Source organism: Pristiophorus japonicus, chromosome 6 (genome assembly GCF_044704955.1).
Source record: "Pristiophorus japonicus isolate sPriJap1 chromosome 6, sPriJap1.hap1, whole genome shotgun sequence".
NCBI classification, from domain to species: domain Eukaryota; kingdom Metazoa; phylum Chordata; class Chondrichthyes; family Pristiophoridae; genus Pristiophorus; species Pristiophorus japonicus.
The window spans coordinates 198,290,839-198,308,197 of record NC_091982.1 but is presented as its reverse complement, the minus strand read 5'-3'; the positions used below and the strand labels follow the sequence as shown (position 1 = coordinate 198,308,197).

Genomic DNA, 17,359 nt, shown 5'->3' with positions numbered 1-17,359 from the left:
TTTTGGAAAAATACTGGGGGCAGACGTGACCAGGATGATACTTTTGGTGTGAGTAACAAGGGTTTTTGACGATTGGAATCAATTAAAAAGGGTGATTTTGTTAAAAACCATATATGGACGCTGGCCAAGCAAACCTTTGATAAGAAATAGGTTAAAGCATCGATACTCAAGGAATAGCTTTACACAGGGACTGCTGGAAGAACAAAAAACAGACCGAAGACAACATCTCCTGTGTCCGAGAGTTTCCAGGGAACAATGACTGCGAGCTGCTCGTTAAACTATCGTCCGTAAGCTTAATAAATCTTGATCTATTGCTCAAACATACTGACTGCTGCCTAGTTAGTGTCTTGTCCAAGAACCTTTAAAAAGGCTACAGTAGTCTGAAAGAGGGTCATTTTGATTTCCCCCAAGTTGCTATAGGCCTTGGTGTAGATACAAAGTCACCAGCCCATGAGTCTTGACTCTTAACTACCTTTAACAGCATTGTACTAAAAATGATTTTTAGCTAATGTTTGAAAAATACTAATTTTATCTCCTGATAATTCTAAATCCTACTTACAATGATGCTCCCTGTCCCTTTCAGATGATGAATGCAAGCTGAATTCTGTCTATCAGCTCTGCATCATTAAACCTATACAATAATGCTGCAGGCGACTAAGATAATTGAAGCAGCCAAGCTGCTGCTGGAGCCTCTGAGAATCAACTAAAGAGGTAGTGCGCTATTGCCTTGAGTCATTGGCCTCTCCCATGGTAATATGAACACTGCTGTTGTTGGCACAGGTTCCATCTTTTCCGCATACTGAGTGGCTGAGTCACTATTTTGTACAACTGTTTCACAACCATTGGGGATTGTATAATGGCCAGAAATAGTCACAAGTACACAACTATAATACATACCGTACACAACTATAACACTGATAGCAGCTATATTCCACCATTCTGGATCAAAAAACCTAAACAGTAGTGTGCATATTTATATCAAAATTTAACGCCGTCAGCCCCCACCAACCACCCAACCCCTCACCCCGTACCAGTTATGTTCTGCGATTGAGCATTTATTTGAATTTCCAAAAAATGGGAAGACCACTATTTTCATATGGCCTTACTTGCAGTGCATGCAGAGCTGCCACTGCTATGAGTGCATCAAGTAAGTGATATGTGCGACTGGGTATCAGCTCTTTTTAATTTTTCACATTGGTATTGTATTAAACATCTATTTGTACTTGGTCAAACTTAAGGGAAAATGCACTTCGTACTGTGATTTTCACCTGGGGCCGTGGCCAGGTGGGTGCACAAACAAAAGCAATAGTTAAATGAATGCCTGCAATTATGGTAAAATACAGTTAAAGGGGTAGAGTTTCCACTGGGCTGTGCTGTTTTTTCAGCTGATTTGAGAATTTGCCCGAAGCAATCACAAAAGACTGCAGAATTTTAAGCGCAAATTACATCCGATGCAAATTGAGTTTCTGCGGTCATTTGCACTAGTTTAAAAAATATTGCGCTAGAAGGTGGTCCCGCCCACCAAAATGGCCACGCCCCCAGGATGAATTAATCACCATTGGCAGTTGCCGCTAAATGCGTTCATTTGCAGGCCTTGGATGAGGCTGTAAAAATGAAACATGTTCTTTTGGGTGCAATGATGCTAACAGATACATTTTTAAAGCTTTTGAATACAATTTTTTTTTAATTATCTAAGGAACTGACTACTGTAGCCCAATATAACTAGCAAACCATTTCGTATATTATTTTTAAGTTATTTTCAGTCATTTAAGCTTGGGTTACTCACAGATGCTGGATTGACACTGATAAACCAATTTTCAGCTGCATTAGTCAAACTGCATCAAGTTACCACTCTTAAATATATCAAGGAATATTTTTTAAAGCAAACATTATTTTTTTTAAATTGTGATTTAAAACTTTGCCCGATAGCGCTGGTTCATGGCAGATTTTGTATTCGGCGATAAGCAAATGAGTTTGAGTGGAAACTCGGAAAAAAAACACTTCTCAAAATGGGCTTAATTTTGGGCACAATTTGTGTAGGATTTCAACTCCAGTGGTAGTGGTAGCTGGAGGTGGTTAGATGTGTGTAGACATCGTTTGAGGGCATATTCTGACTGACATGTGATGCTCCCCGAAAAGTTTCTGCCTATGGTTCTCGGCAAGTGAAGAATAGCCACTAGAGGGCGAGGGGGCACTGGAGGGTTGTTGGTGTTTGTGGAATGTACGCCAATTAGGAGCCTCTCAATTACATTCAAAGCAGAAGTGGAAGTTCTGAAAGCTAAAATCTAAATTGAAGTTAACTAACATTAAATTAGCTTTTTAGTTGTAGTTACAACTAGTACAGTCTTTCAATCTAATTTAGTAAAACTTTTGAGTTAATATTAATTTTGAAATTTTGTCTGTAGTAATTTCATTGAGTGGATTGCTCACCCTTTCTATAACCCATCTGACTGGGTGACTATCACAAAGGCCACGCGATCTGTTCCAACAGATTACCACTCAGGCGGTGAAGGTGAAAATCTCCTCCCATTACTTTACACTTTTAAAGAATATACAGAAGTATTAACAATAAGGCTACAGTTATACTGCAGCTATCAATGTGAGACCAGCATCTATCATAACCTCAGTCTGCCAAAACCACCTTTTTACTTTCAAAAGCTGGCTTCACACTGGATTGGAGCTCTTACTGCAGTGTTATTCAATAGAAACCACTGACTAGTCACAGGTATGACTACAGCAGCATCGTTTCAGCCACGTGCACTGATTTTAGTAGAAAACGCCTTGCATGAATATTTACGTAACAAGCATCTACCATCATTCAGTGCAAAACTCTATTTGTAGTCTCTCCCTTTTATCAAAATTTGGAATTCTGGCAAGAAATTTTTGGACACAGCATATCTTAGTGCAGCTTCGAGGTTTTTGTCCAGCAGTTGCGAGCGGTACCTTAACTTCATCAGAGAATGTTGACTTGCACAATGTGACATACCAATGTGCATTCAGAACCAGGTTGGATGCTGCTTGCCTTTTGACATGATGTGCCCTGTTGGAGCTGCTTATTACTGGTTGGGTTTGCTTTCTTCTGCTGTTTGGAGCTGTTATTTTGATTTGTCAAACTGACCACGATGACAGCTCCCCTCTCTGTACAATATAGCTGGTGTTTCCATGGTGCTGAAGTTCAGTGTTTTCACCCACGTTACACACCATTTTAGCAGATAACCAATAAGCAGTAACAAAGGATGTAAAACACACACACGATCAAAAAATACTCACACACCCTACTTTTCATCATTCCATTTTACCAACAAATAAAAAGGGTTAAAGTACACATGCATATGCCATGCTAATATGAGTATTGGCATCACGTGCCCAACGACAGTATCTACTACTCAATTTTTATTTACTAATCAAGAATTAGTCAGTTGCATCTGGATTCCCAATTAGCCCCATGTGGCTTGTGGCTAATGGTTTACGTATTGGACTACACTGTTCTACTGTAGCCATTACAAATTCGAGGTTAGATGAGATGCATCTTGAATGCGAGTCTTTTGGTGCTCTCAAGTGTCAGCTCTAGACCTGATATTCATGTTATGCTGTCACTTTTCAAATCAATGTGTACCCAAATTTACTTTGCATCTTTGCGAAGGTAGTAGCATATGTGGAACCTAAAAGTATACCTTTATATATTTCAGATTTACATTGTGACATATTTATGAAGAAGACATATAAGATGTAATTTCAGGAGACCCCGCTGTTAGTGCTGAACTTCGCGAAACTAGTGTATGGGTTGAAGATAAGATAATACTCTAACCATGATTCTCTGACTCACTGTCACTACTAGCGAGGCTCTGTACCAATAGTGGGGCCTCGCAAAATGTCTCTACAGTATTCAACATTTTAACCCAAAGTCATGGTAACTTAAAAATCTTTACTTACCAAGTCCTAAGCAAGATACTCGAAGTCCCGATTTTCCAAGATTCCTTTTAAATTAAGAAGAGTAAAACTTAGGAAAATGAATTTATATGAAAGCAAAGAAAATTACGTTTCCTATTCATATTTTAAATATTTTTAAACGGAAAAAATGATTTCAATTCAATCTTATTTGGGAAAGGGGAGAAGACGTTACTGGCAGCTTTCAGTGGCATGACTAGAGAAGATTATGTGGACTTCTTCATTAATAATGAACTACAGTGTCCTGGCAAAAGTCAAATAACCTTAACATTAAATGAATTTCCATAAAGGAGAGCATAAGAATGTGGTTATGCTGCAAGACCAGAAAAATACAAACTAAATACAATGCCAAGGAAATTTAAGACTTGTTTATGAAGGAAATGAGTGAAGTTGGGCACAAGACAAAGCATTTACATGTTAGCGTTCCCTCTGCCCTGTACCAACCCAAACTTCAAAAGAATATCTTCCACTGAAGCACTGGAATTTGTTTTCCTTTTCCCATATTGACTACTCTTCTTGTCTCTCTCACTAAGATTACCAACTTAGTAGTCATTTTGTGTTGTAGAACCCTTACAACCAAAAAAGATAGGAGACTCTTATTTCATCATGAACATTGTTAACTTGAAGACCTGGATCTACAGGTATCCTGGATGACACATGCAGTTCATGCATCATTAGCTTTCTGAAATACTTACCGCTGAACACTCAGAAACCAGTGCTCAAATCTGTGCCATTTATTCCAGAATGGCAGTATCCCATGCTGTGAAGCTACAGAACATCAACTAAAACTTCCTTTTAGATAATAATATGATATGATGCTACTGTGATGGAAATTGTAAGATTGTTATATGTTTTTCATTCATATTTGTCTCGAAATTATATATAAAAAAGGATTATAATCTGTGCCTCTAGAAATAAATAAAGCATGGTAGAGAAATGTAAGTTATTAATAACTCAAGAAAATGGGGAGGAAATTGGCAAAATAACTTAATGTGCAAACCTCTACGTATACATTTTAACATTATGAGAACTCACTACATTCCATATAAATTATAGTCTCTGGGTATATGGACTCTCACGTTGTAAGACCATGGTCTGGATATTTACTGGGGTGGGTTACATAGACGGGGGAGGGGGGGCAGAGTTTTGGATGGGAAACCCAGAAGTCTGGGTTGCCTCGCATGCTGTGGAGTTTAAATCAGAGGCTTCCAACCTCATTAACATATTTAAAATACCAACCTGCCCCCTGGAAACGTGTTGGCTGCCCGCCCCTTGTCCCGCCTCTGTAAAACCCAGAAGTCAGCAGGTAGGAGACAGCTTTCCAATGTGCTCGGAATATTTACCCATTGAAACCCCCCCCACGCACTCAGCCATGTTTAAATACCCACCGCCACACCATATTCTGGGACTGCAGACAAAAAAATTGTTCTTAAGTGTTGTAAACAATGAAACCTTTAGCTGATTACAACGAAATCAAGCTCGGAATTGAATACTGCAGTAGTTATTATAGAAGGTGTTTCTAATTAAAAGGTTGAACCTTAGTCAGCTAATTTAAAGAACTGGTGTTCTTAACAGCCAGAAAGATGATTTCACAGATTGGAAAGAGCCATGACAGAATGTGGAAAAACAGATTTCATCAGAGGTGGGGGAATAATGTTGGAAAAAACAAATCTTAGGAACTTGCATTCAACAATACGATGATTCATTTTCAAATTAAGATTGCAAAATGTAACATTTTTAAAATATATCAAAGGAATTATTTTAAGAGAACATGTCATGTAATTATTAAGCTTTTTTACAATACAAATGTTTGATTAAATAAACTTGAACCATGTTGGAATATTTAAGAAATGATTGAAATGGTCAAGCTATTGCATTCCTTTCTTTCAGCCTTTTTAGTGTTAAAGCAAATATGGGAGAAAGGGAAATCTTAATTTTGTCTCTATATATGAACAACAGACAGTTTGGAAACACAAGGGCAGAGAATGGAAACACTCAGGTCAAGAAAAAGGCTCATACCCTGATAAGAGACTAGTTGCCAAGACACCACAAACCACAGAAGATGATAAACTTTTGGCCTGCGCACTTACCGTATTATAAACAAAGCTTGCAGCACAAAGGCAAAGGCTGCATAGATTAGAAGTTGGATAAGCACCTAAAAATGGGGCCTCAGCTAAACATACAACCTACGTAATACGTGGGCACAGAGCAAGATTGTATTCTAGTGTAAGAATAGAACTTGTTTCCCCTTTATGGCAGAGCATGCTCAAGGTCAGGAGCTATGCAGCTGCGCAGAGGGTCTGGAGGGTTGGAGCTGATCGCTCCAGGATTTGGAAATGAATTGCATTGTTCTCTTGAGTCAGAGCTCATTCGAGGTAGTCGGAGCCTGGGAACCAGGTTGTTTTATTTGGATATCATTTTATCATTTAATAGAAATGGAAGACTGTTACCAGTCAATGTAATAAAGCTTGTTTTTATAAATAAACATTCGTTCGTGAATCATAAGCAGAGTTATTGTCGCTGGACTAACAATCCTTTGTTGCGACGGTATCAATGGAGGAAAATTATCCAACAAACTTATACATCTGTCCCACTGCACCAGTGGATAATGGAAACTGGCAAACTCAAAGATTGCTCCAACACATGTAATGCAATAATACCCTAGGCAGGAGACTGAAGCTGAGTAAGAATGAGGCTGATTTATATTAGATACATGGCGGGTAATTTTAATTCCCCCACGACAAGTGGGAGAAGGTCGGGGAGGTTAAAATTTTTTTTAAATGGGAAGACGACCCTAACCCACCTACTTCCTGTTTAACCACGGCAGGTTTGGGGTTGGACGGGTAACCCGCTGTGGAGAGGCAGGTCGGTCATAATATTTAACTGAGGCTGCATGCCTTAGATTTTGCTGTCAATTTGTAACTTGGTGTGGTGTATAGAAGAATTCCACGAGGCTGAGTACTGTGAGCTAAACTTAGTGTGACCTTAGTCTTCTTTATTACAACTCCAGAGTGCCTAAACAACATGGCAGCCAACCTTTTATACTGGCCCTGCACGTGTGTGCAGGTGACCATTAGGACTCCAACAGTCGTGCCCTCTGGTGGCAAGTATTACATAGTTACATACATAACACTCAGGAAATCCGGAAGCTGAAAAGAGACGATAGTTGATAAATCCATCAGGTAAGTATTCTTCCAGCTCTGCTTGTGGTCTAGGAGGAGCAGGAGTGCTTCCTGGCCCCTCAAGCAAACCTGCTGTGATCAGCCTCTCTTTCCCCCCCACCACAACCACCACTCGGCAAACTCGTCCTCCCCAGTGTTCTCCCCCTCCCTGACGTCTGATCTCTCCCTGGCATTCTCTCCCCCCTCATCCCGGCGTTCTCTCTATCTTCCGTCATCTCTGCTGCGCTCTAAGCACCCCCCACGTACCACCTCAATTGCCGGGGACTGTCCCTGGCTGCTGCCTTGTGCTACAGGCTTTCACGCCCATCAGCCAGCCAGTCTTCAATCTGGCTAGCTGCCGCGCGGGAAACTGAGTAAAAAAATTCTAACGAGGTCGTGCCGTTAAATTCGGCAGGACTTCCACGTTCCGCCATTTCTGGATTTCCCAGCTGCCAACAAGCACACCCATTCCCTCACCATAAATATTAGGGCCATTCAGTCAGACACTAGTGGACTGCACAATGAGCTCTCACACAAAGCTTCTTGTAAAGAATTGCTGACAAGCATTAAAGCTGTAGAAGAATAAATATATCAGATGGGAACCTTCTAACATATTCTAATGGTCAATTAAAGAATGCTATCTATTCAGGGCAAAATGTACATCCCAAAGATCAGCAAGCAGGGGGATGGGAATCTATGCAGGGAGACAGATGGGGGCAGAAGCAAAAGGTAGGAAGGAGATAAGGAAAGGTGGAGGGCAGAGAAATCAAAGGCAAAAATCAAAATGGGCCACATTACAACATAAATCTAAAAGGACAAAGAGTGTTAAAAAAACAAGCCTAAAGACTCTGTGTCTCAATGCGAGGAGCATTCGGAATAAGATGGATGAATTAACTGCGCAGATAGCTGTTAACAGATATGATGTAATTGGGATTACTGAGACATGGCTCCAGGGTGACCAAGGCCGGGAACTCAACAACCAGGGGTATTCAATATTCAGGAAGGATAGACAGGAAGGAAAAGGAAGTGGGGTAGCATTACTGGTTAATGAGGAGATTAACGCAATAGTAATGAAGAACATTTGTTTGGATGATGTCGAATCTGTATGGTTAGAGCTGCGGAACACCAAAGGGCAGAAAACGTTAGTGGGAGTTGTGTACAGACCACTAAACAGTGGTAGTGAGGTTGGGGATGGCTTCAAACAGGAAATTAGGGATGCGTGCAATAAACAGCAGTTACCATGGTTGATTTTAATCTACATATAGATTGGGCGAACCAAATTGGTAGCAACACAGTGGAGGATGATTTCCTGGAGTGTACTAGGAATGGTTTTCTAGACCAATATGTCGAGGAACCATCTAGAGAGCAGGCCATCCCAGACTGGGTCTTGTGTACTGAGAGAGGATTAATAAGCAATCTTGTTGTGCGAGGCCCCTTGGAGAAGAGTGACCATAATATGGTAGAATTCTTCATTAAGATGGAGAGTGACACAGTTAATTCAGAGACTAGGGACCTGAACTTAAAGAAAGGTAACTTCGATGGTATTAGATGTGAATTGGCTAGGATAGACTAGCGAATGATACTTAAAGGGTTGACGGTGGATAGATAATGGCAGACATTTAAAGATCACATGGATGAAACTCAACAATTGTACATCCCTGTCTGGTGTAAAAATAAAACGGGGAAGGTGGCTCAACCGTGGCTAACAAGGGAAATTAGGGATAGTGTTAAATCCATGGAAGCAGCATATAAATTGGCCAGAAAAAGCAGCAAACCTGAGGATTGGGAGAAATTTAGAATTCAGCAGAGGAGGACTAAGGGTTTAATTAGGAGGGAAAAAATAGAGTATGAGAGTAAGCTTGCAGGGAATATAAAAACAGACTGCAAAAGCATCTATAGATATGAGAAGAGAAAACGATTAGTGAAGACAAATGTAGGTCCCTTGCAGTCAGAATCAGGTGAATTTATAATGGGGAACAAAGAAATGGCAGACCAATTGAACAAATATTTTGGTTCTGTCTTTACTAAGTAAGACACAAATAACCTTCCGGAAATACTAGGGGACCACGGGTCTAGCGAGAAGGAGAAACTGAAGAAAATCTTTATTAGTCAGGAAATTGTGTCAGGGAAATTGATGGGATTGAAGGCCGGTAAATCCCCAGGGCCTGATAGTCTGCATCCCAGATAACTTAAGTTAATGGCCCTAAAAATAATGGATGCATTGGTGGTCATTTACCAACATTCTATAGACTCTGGATCAGTTCCTATGGATTGGAGGGTAGCTAATGTAACCCCACTTTTTAAAAAAGGAGGGAGAGAAAGCAGGGAATTATAGACCGGTTAGCCTGACATCGGTAGTGGGGACAATGTTGGAATCAATTATTAAAGACGTAATAGCAGCGCATTTGGAAAGCAGTGACAGGATCAGTCTAAGTCAGCATGGATTTATGAAACGGAAATCATGCTTGACAAATCTTCTAGAAATATTTGCGGATGTAACTAGTAGAGTGGACAAGGGCGAATCAGTGGATGTGGTAATTATTTGGACTTTCAAAAGCCTTTTGACAAGGTCCCACACATGAGATTAGTGTGCAAAATTAAAGCACATGGTATTGGGGGTAATGTATTGACGTGGATAGAGAACTGGTTGGCAGACAGGAAGCAAACAGTAGGAATAAATGGGTCCTTTTCAGAATGGCAGGCAGTGACTAGTGGTGTACCGCAAGGTTCAGTGCTGGGCCCCCAGCTATTTACACGATACAATTAATGATTTAGACAAAGGAATTGAATGTAATATCTCCAAGTTTGCAGATGACACTAAGCTGGGTGGCAGTGGGAGCTGTGAGGAGGACGCTAAGAGGCTGCAGTGTGACTTGGACAGGTTAGGTGAGTGGGCAAATGCATGACAGATGCAGTATAATGCGGATAAATGTGAGGTTATCCACTTTGGTGGCAAAAACAGGGAGGCAAAATATTATCTGAATGGTGAGAGATTAGGAAAAGGAGAGGTGCAACGCGACCTGGATGTCATGGTACATCAGTCATTGAAAGTTGGCATGCAGGTACAGCAGGCGGTGAAGAAGGCAAATGGCATGTTGGCCTTCATAGCGAGAGAATTTGAGTATAGGAGCAAGGTCTTGCTGCAGTTGTACAGGGCCTTGGTGAAGCCACACCTTGAATACTGTGTTCAGTTTTGGTCTCCTAATCTGAGGAAGGACATTCTTGCTATTGAGGGAGTGCAGCGAAGGTTCACCAAACTGATTCCCGGGATGGTAGGACTGACATATGAAGAAAGACTGGATCGGCTAGGCTTATATTCACTGGAATTTAGATGAATGAGAGGGGATCTCATATAAACATATAAAATTCTGACGGGATTGGACAGGTTAGATGCAGGAAGAATGTTCCCGATGTTGGGGAAGCCCAGAACCAGGGGTCACAGTCTAAGGATAAAAGGTAAACTATTTAAGACCGAGATGAGGAGAAACTTCTTCAGTCAGAGTTTTGTGAACCTGTGGAATTCTCTACGACAGAAAGTTGTTGAGGCCAATTCGTTAGATATACTCAAAAGGGAGTTAAATGTGGCACTTATGGCTAAAGGGATCAAGGTGTATGGAGAGAAAGCAGGAATGGGGTACTGAAGTTGCATGATCAGCCATGATCATATTGAATGGTGGTGTAGGCTCGAAGGGCCGAATGGCCTACTCCTGCACCTATTTTCTACGTCTATGTTTCTGTGTTTCTGTCAGGCCACTTTTCACTTATAACTTAATCATGAGTTATATTAATTCCCCTATCACCGATGAACTACTCATTTTGTCAGAACGAAGTATTAATAATATGAGGGTGAAATATCCTTTTTTCATTAACGTTCCACCATAATTCTTGATGATTTTAAAATATGTGATTCAGTTGATAGCACACTCACCTCTGAGTCAGGTTGTGGGTTTAAGTGCCACTCCAGGGATTTGAGCACATAAATCTAGGCTGACACTCCAGTGCAATGCTGAGGGACTGCCGCACTGTCAGAGGTGCCGTCTTTTGGATGAAATGTTAAACCGAGGCCCTGTTTGTCCTCTCAGGTGGACGTAAAAGATCAGCAGGGGAGTTATCCCCAGTGTCTTGGTCAATATTTTATCTCTCAATCAACGTAAAAAAACAGATTATCTGGTCTCTATCAATTTTCTGTTTCTAGGCACAAATTGGCTGCCATGTTTCCCACAATACAATAGTGACTAGCATAGAAACATAGAAAATAGGTGCAGGAGTAGGCCATTCAATAAGATCATGGCTGATCATTCCCTCAGTACCCCTTTCCTGCTTTCTCTCCATACACCTTGATCCCTTTAGCTGTAAGGGCCATATCTAACTCCCTCTTGAATATATCCAATGAACTGGCATCAACAACTCTCTGCGGCAGGGAATTCCACAGGTTAACAACTCTCTGAGTGAAGAAGTTTCTCCTCATCTCAGTCCTAAATGGCCTACCCCTTATCCTAAGACTATGTCCCCTGGTTCTGGACTTCCCCAACATCGGGAACATTCTTCCCACATCTAACCTGTCCAGTCCCGTCAGAATCTTATATGTTTCTATGAGATCCCCTCTCACCCTTCTAAACTCCAGTGAATAAAGGCCCAGTTGATCCAGTCTCTCCTCATATGACAGTCCAGTCATCCCTGGAATTAGTCTGGTGAACCTTCGCTGCATTCCCTCAATAGCAAGAACGTCCTTCCTCAGATTAGGAGACCAAAACGGAACACAATATTCCAGGTGAGGCCTCACCAAGGCCCTGTACAACTGCAGTAAGACCTCCCTGCTCCTATACTCAAATCCCCTAGCTATGAAGGCCAACATGCCATTTGCCTTCTTCACTGCCTGCTGCATCTGCATGCCAACTTTCAATGACCGATGAACCAAGACACCCAGGTCTCGTTGCAGCTCCCCTTTTCCTAATCTGCTGCCGTTCAGATAATATTCTGCCTTCGTGTTTTTGCCCCCAAAATGGATAACCTCACATTTATCCACATTATACTGCATCTGCCATGCATTTGCCCACTCACCTAACCTGTCCAAGTCACCCTGCAGCCTCTTAGCGTCCCCCTCACAGCTCACACCGCCACCCAGTTTAGTGTCATCTGCAAACTTGGAGATATTACACTCAATTCCTTCATCCAAATCGTTAATGTATATTGTAAATAGCTGGGGTCCCAGCATTGAGCCCTGCGGCACTCCACTAATCACTGCCTGCCATTCTGAAAAGGACCCGTTTATCCCGACTCTTTGCTTCCTGTCTGCCAACCAGTTTTCTATCCACGTCAGTACATTAACCCCAACACCATGCGCTTTGATTTTGCACACCAATCTCCTGTGCGGGACCTTGTCAAAAGCCTTTTTAAAGTCCAATACACCACATCCACTGGTTCCCCCTTGTCCACTCTGCTAGTTACATCCTCAAAAAATTTCAGAAGATTCGTCAAGCATGATTTCCCTTTCATAAATCCATGCTGACTTAGACCGATCCTGTCACTGCTTTCCAAATGCACTGCCATTTCATCCTTAATGATTGATTCCAACATTTTCCCCTCTACTGATGTCAAGCTAACCGGTCTATAATTACCTGTTTTCTCTCTCCCTCCTTTTTTAAAAAGTGGTGTTACATTAGCTACCCTCCGGTCCATAGGAACTGATCCAGAATCGATAGACTGTTGGAAAATGATCACCAATGCTTCCACTATTTCTAGGGCCACTTCCTTAAGTCTGCGCTGGGATGCAGACTATCAGGCCCCGGGGATTTATCAGCCTTCAATCCCATCAATTTCCCTAACACAATTTCCCACCTAATATGGATATCCTTCAGTTCCTCCTTCTCACTAGACCCACTGTCCCCTCGTACATTCGGAAGGTTATTTTTGTCTTTCTTCGTGAAGACAGAACCAAAGTATTTGTTCAATTGGTCTGCCATTTCTTTGTTCCCCATTATAAATTCATCTGAATCCGACTGCAAGGGACCTACATTTGTCTTCACTAAATATTTTCTCTTCATATATTTATACATTCCAAAAGTATTCAATTGGATCTAAAGTGCTTTGAGACGTCTGGTTGACATGAAAGACGCTATACAGATGCAAGTCTTTCTTTATCAGGTAGTTACAACTGTGGTCTTTGTGCTTAGTCAGCAACTTTAGTTTGGATGCAAGTGATTTTGAAGAAACTTTTCAGTCATATTTATTCTTATAAATACTTTTAAGTGGTGTGGGGCCAAGTTTCAGTGTCCCGCCTGGTGTAAATGTGGTGATAATGGCCTAAAAATGACATTGGTTCACTTACTGCTTCATTTACACCGGCTGCTGCCATCTTGGGTATTGTCCTGAGTTGGGTGGCCATAGCGCTTGCCTGTTTCAGATGGAAGGCCATCTGCAATATTCAAATCGGGGGCCTCTGATTGCAATTTTCAGATACAAAGGGATGGAGTGGCACCACGCCTGCTTTGCGCATCTGTACCAGAGCCGAGCAACTTAACCAGAGGTCATTAAAGGGACCGTTGGAGGCCGATCAGAAACATCTAAAGTTTCTGGCTAACTTTTATTGTTGTGGAGACTGGAGGAGTAGGACTCCACCACAACAAAACCCCAGCCTGCTGCCGGCCCATTGAGGCTGCCCTCCATCCCCACCCTAGGCTCCAGGCTCCAGGCTCCAACTGTCGGCTGGATTTCCTGATTTCCCACTCTCCCCAATCAGCAAGCACCTCAGGAGCACTGGTTTGGCAGCTGCAGTTCACCAGCTGCATGTAAATGGGGCCTGAGCAAAATAGCTCAGGTTTCAAAGTGGTAGCAGCGGGCAGGTGGTGGGTGAGTTCTGCTCCATGCCCACCCGTTACGTGTCTCAAGTAAACAACGGTTCCTGCATGTTTATGAATCCGTGCAAACTTCAATTTTTTAAGCAGATGTTTTCAAATGAGTACATGAAAACAATGCAGTGCCGGTATTTTCTTACCCTGGTCTCTATTCAGCACAAAAAACAGGAAATAGTGGGTTAGTTTTCATCTTCATCGCTTGACCGGTAAACAACCGTTATAGAACCCGCCTGAAATCATTGGAACGGAAATTGGGCAAGTTCTATCGCAGGCAATCAGCCAAACCGGCCAAATGGTGACGGTAAAAATGACCCCTTGTGTTTCCATTCTGGGATCTGATAAAGTGCAGAGTAGGCGAATAACACTTAAAAAGAACCCAAGAGGTCAACTAAGAATATGTAGAGCAAAAATAAAGTTCTAATTTGCACATTTGGGCCATGTAGGATTACTGTGCTCCGTGCTGTACTGCTGCGTTCTAGTATTTTAATTCCTTAGTGTACTCCTCAAAAACATGTCAATCTGAGCAGCACTCGGCTTACATCCCATGGAGATATAACCGTGCAATCACAATTCCTTGCTGAGTATAAAAAAACCATAAATAGACACATTGCACATTTATTCACTGTGGCAGTTATTTACTGCAAAACAAATTGAAGCAGTTGCCCGGTCAACGTAATCAAAATACTACTTCACAGCTGCTACATTTTCTTAATACCAATGTATATTGTCATATAGGGTGTCCTTGTACATGAATCACAGAAAGTTAACATGCAGGTGCAGCAAGCAATAGGAAAGCAAATGGTACGTTAGCTTTTGTTACAAAGAGATTCGAGTATAAGAATAAAGAAGTCTTACTACAATTATACAGGGCATTGGTGAGGCCACTCCTGAAGTACTGTGTACAGTTCTGGGGATGGATTTTCGGCTTTTTGTATTTCGGGGTGCTATTCGCGGCGGTGCACAAAAGTTAGCGCCAGGAAATAGTTTGCCCCCTCATCAGTAATTTTCGGCAAAAAGTGATCTGGAGGAGCATTGCCGTTAAGTCAGGTGTTGCACAGCTGACTTTGGGCGCCCGAGCCAAAACTTTTGGCGTTGAAGGAGGTGGCCATTTTGCAATTGCACATTTAAATTTTTTTTTCTTCTTGGTTTCTTTTCCGGTCGCAAAGGCAGGGCGCGCCAGCTTACTACACGCATGTGCATTTAAAAGGCCCCACTTCAGCCACTTCTGCTGAGATGAAGAAGCAGGAAGGATGGCAGCATGCTAGGCACTTCAGCCATGAGGCTAGTGAAGTGTTGGTGGAGGGGAGGTGGGCCTCACTCCATCTTGCTGGAGGAGCCAGACCACTCCCGCCTGTCTATAGACGGATATGGAGGGACATTGCACAGGAGGTATCTGCTGCAGACACTGTGCCCAGGACTGGCACACAGTGCTGAAAAAGTTCAATGACCTCATGAGATTCATCAAGCTGACTGATGTGGAGGAGAGGGTCTCTCATTGGAGTCCCAGCCTGGACAGTTGTCGGGGGCGATGCTGAGCCCCCTTCGGGTAGTGAAGGTGTGTAAATGGATGGTGCAACACAAAACACTGCATTGAGAGATGTTATGGAGTTGTGGCAGCCCTTCAAATGAACCTGTGCAATGCCACCTTCCTCATGTCACCCTGCCCCCGCCCCTGCTGCTAACCACTCGTCTGTTGTTTTCTACTTCCAGATGACAAACCAGAGGCGCAGCATCCCTCAAGGGAGGCCTCCACTTCAGGCCATGCTGCAGACGATGAGTAACTGGAGGACACTGCTCCGGCAGAGCATCAGAGCCCACCAGTTGCCCTGTCGGTACTCAGTTCATCTGGTGACGACGTGGACTTCCCGGGGTTTGAGGATTCAGAGGCTCCTGGCCCCAGTGGCATACAGCAATGCAGTGTCGGGGTGGAATCTCGCAGGCCAGCTCTCTGGAGGGTGAGTCGGCAAAGTCGGTCTGCTCAAAGACAGGCAGACGTGGAACTGGACCTGGTAGAAATGTCCAGGGAAACCACAGGAATGCACCGTGACCTTACTGATGAATTGGAATGGATCCTAGCGAGCATTGACAAGCTCACTGCAACCTGTCAGAAAGACAGTGGCTCCATGGAAATGGCAGGTGGTCTCATTCCTCAGGATAACACCATTCCGGTTCCCACCACTCACTCGCCAATCATACACCATAGACGATTGACACTCCAGGCATCTGTGACTGGTAAAGCCGAGGAATAGACGCCCCAGTTTAAAGCCGGGCCTTCTAGGCCAGGAGCTGGTCCAGTGCGTTCTCAGACGGCGTCTGTGTCATGTATGTAACCAGCATACTACTGTAACCCTGATACAATTGTAACCCTCATGTAACCACTACATACTGTACATACTTACTAGAAATGCACTAGAACTTGACCACAGTGGGTGTACTTGTGGGAGACACTCCTCACCTGGAGATTCAGGTATATAAGGGGAGGTCCCTCGCAGGGCCAGCACTCCTTGGTCCAGGTAATAAAGGTGAAGGTGACAGAGTGACTGTGACTGCAGTACGTGCCTCGTGTGATTATATTTAAGAGTTAAGGACTCAACAGTATGCACTGTCTGGCCCCCCAACACAGCAGCACTCTAACAGCCTTGCTGTATACCCTGAGGCAACATTCAAGAAGAACAGCAGGCATGGGAGGGGGTTGAAGAGAAGGAGGTGGGGGGAAAATGCCTTGCAAAGACCCATTAAGGACTGGCAACTGTCATGTATTCAACCAGCATTGCAATCCATGTATAATCTGACCTAAGTTGTACACTGTGAGAACACTGACCACTAGGTGGTGAAATTGTGGGAGACACTCCTAACCTAGACCTTCAGATATAAAAGGGAAGCTCCACCCACTTCCTTCACTTGAGTGCTATGAAATAAAGGACAGGTCACAGACTGACCTTCTCTCAAGCATGGGCCTCGTGTGCATTTCTACTGTATAGTAAGGACGTATCAATGGCGACAAGAAACTGGGATTTAAACCACGCGAGCATGGCCACTAGCAGAACAGACAAGAGGTACTGTGTTAAGGAATGGTTGGGACAGAGATTCAACATTGTTAAAGCAGCACACAGTTCTCCGGGCAATGACAGGGACAGTCAGGGACGATCGACTGGCAAGGGACCTTTTGTTTCAAACAGCAGCTCATGCTGGAGGCGTGGAGGTACACACTCAGCCGGAGTTTGCAGAGGTGAGCAAAATACCTGCAGAAATTGCAGAAATGAACGCTGGGGGAAATCGCTGGAAGCTGAAGTTCAGTGAGTTCATGTGGAGCATGTATACAGTTCATACACCAGGACGCCACCGATAATGATGAAAGTGCTCCTCAATGGCATCTCAGTATCAATGGAGCCAGAC

At 42.9% G+C, this 17,359-nt stretch overlaps 1 protein-coding gene across 2 annotated transcripts in view; it reads right to left on the bottom strand.

Moving 5' to 3' along the window:
- kcnab1a (potassium voltage-gated channel subfamily A regulatory beta subunit 1a) overlaps positions 1-17,359 on the bottom strand; it is a 452,196-nt gene that overhangs the window by 131,575 nt on the left and 303,262 nt on the right. For both annotated transcript variants that reach the window (XM_070882310.1, XM_070882311.1), the window contains exon 2: positions 3,934-3,977. In XM_070882310.1, coding sequence (XP_070738411.1) covers positions 3,934-3,977 — 44 coding nt within the window. The remainder of the gene's footprint in view (positions 1-3,933; positions 3,978-17,359) is intronic.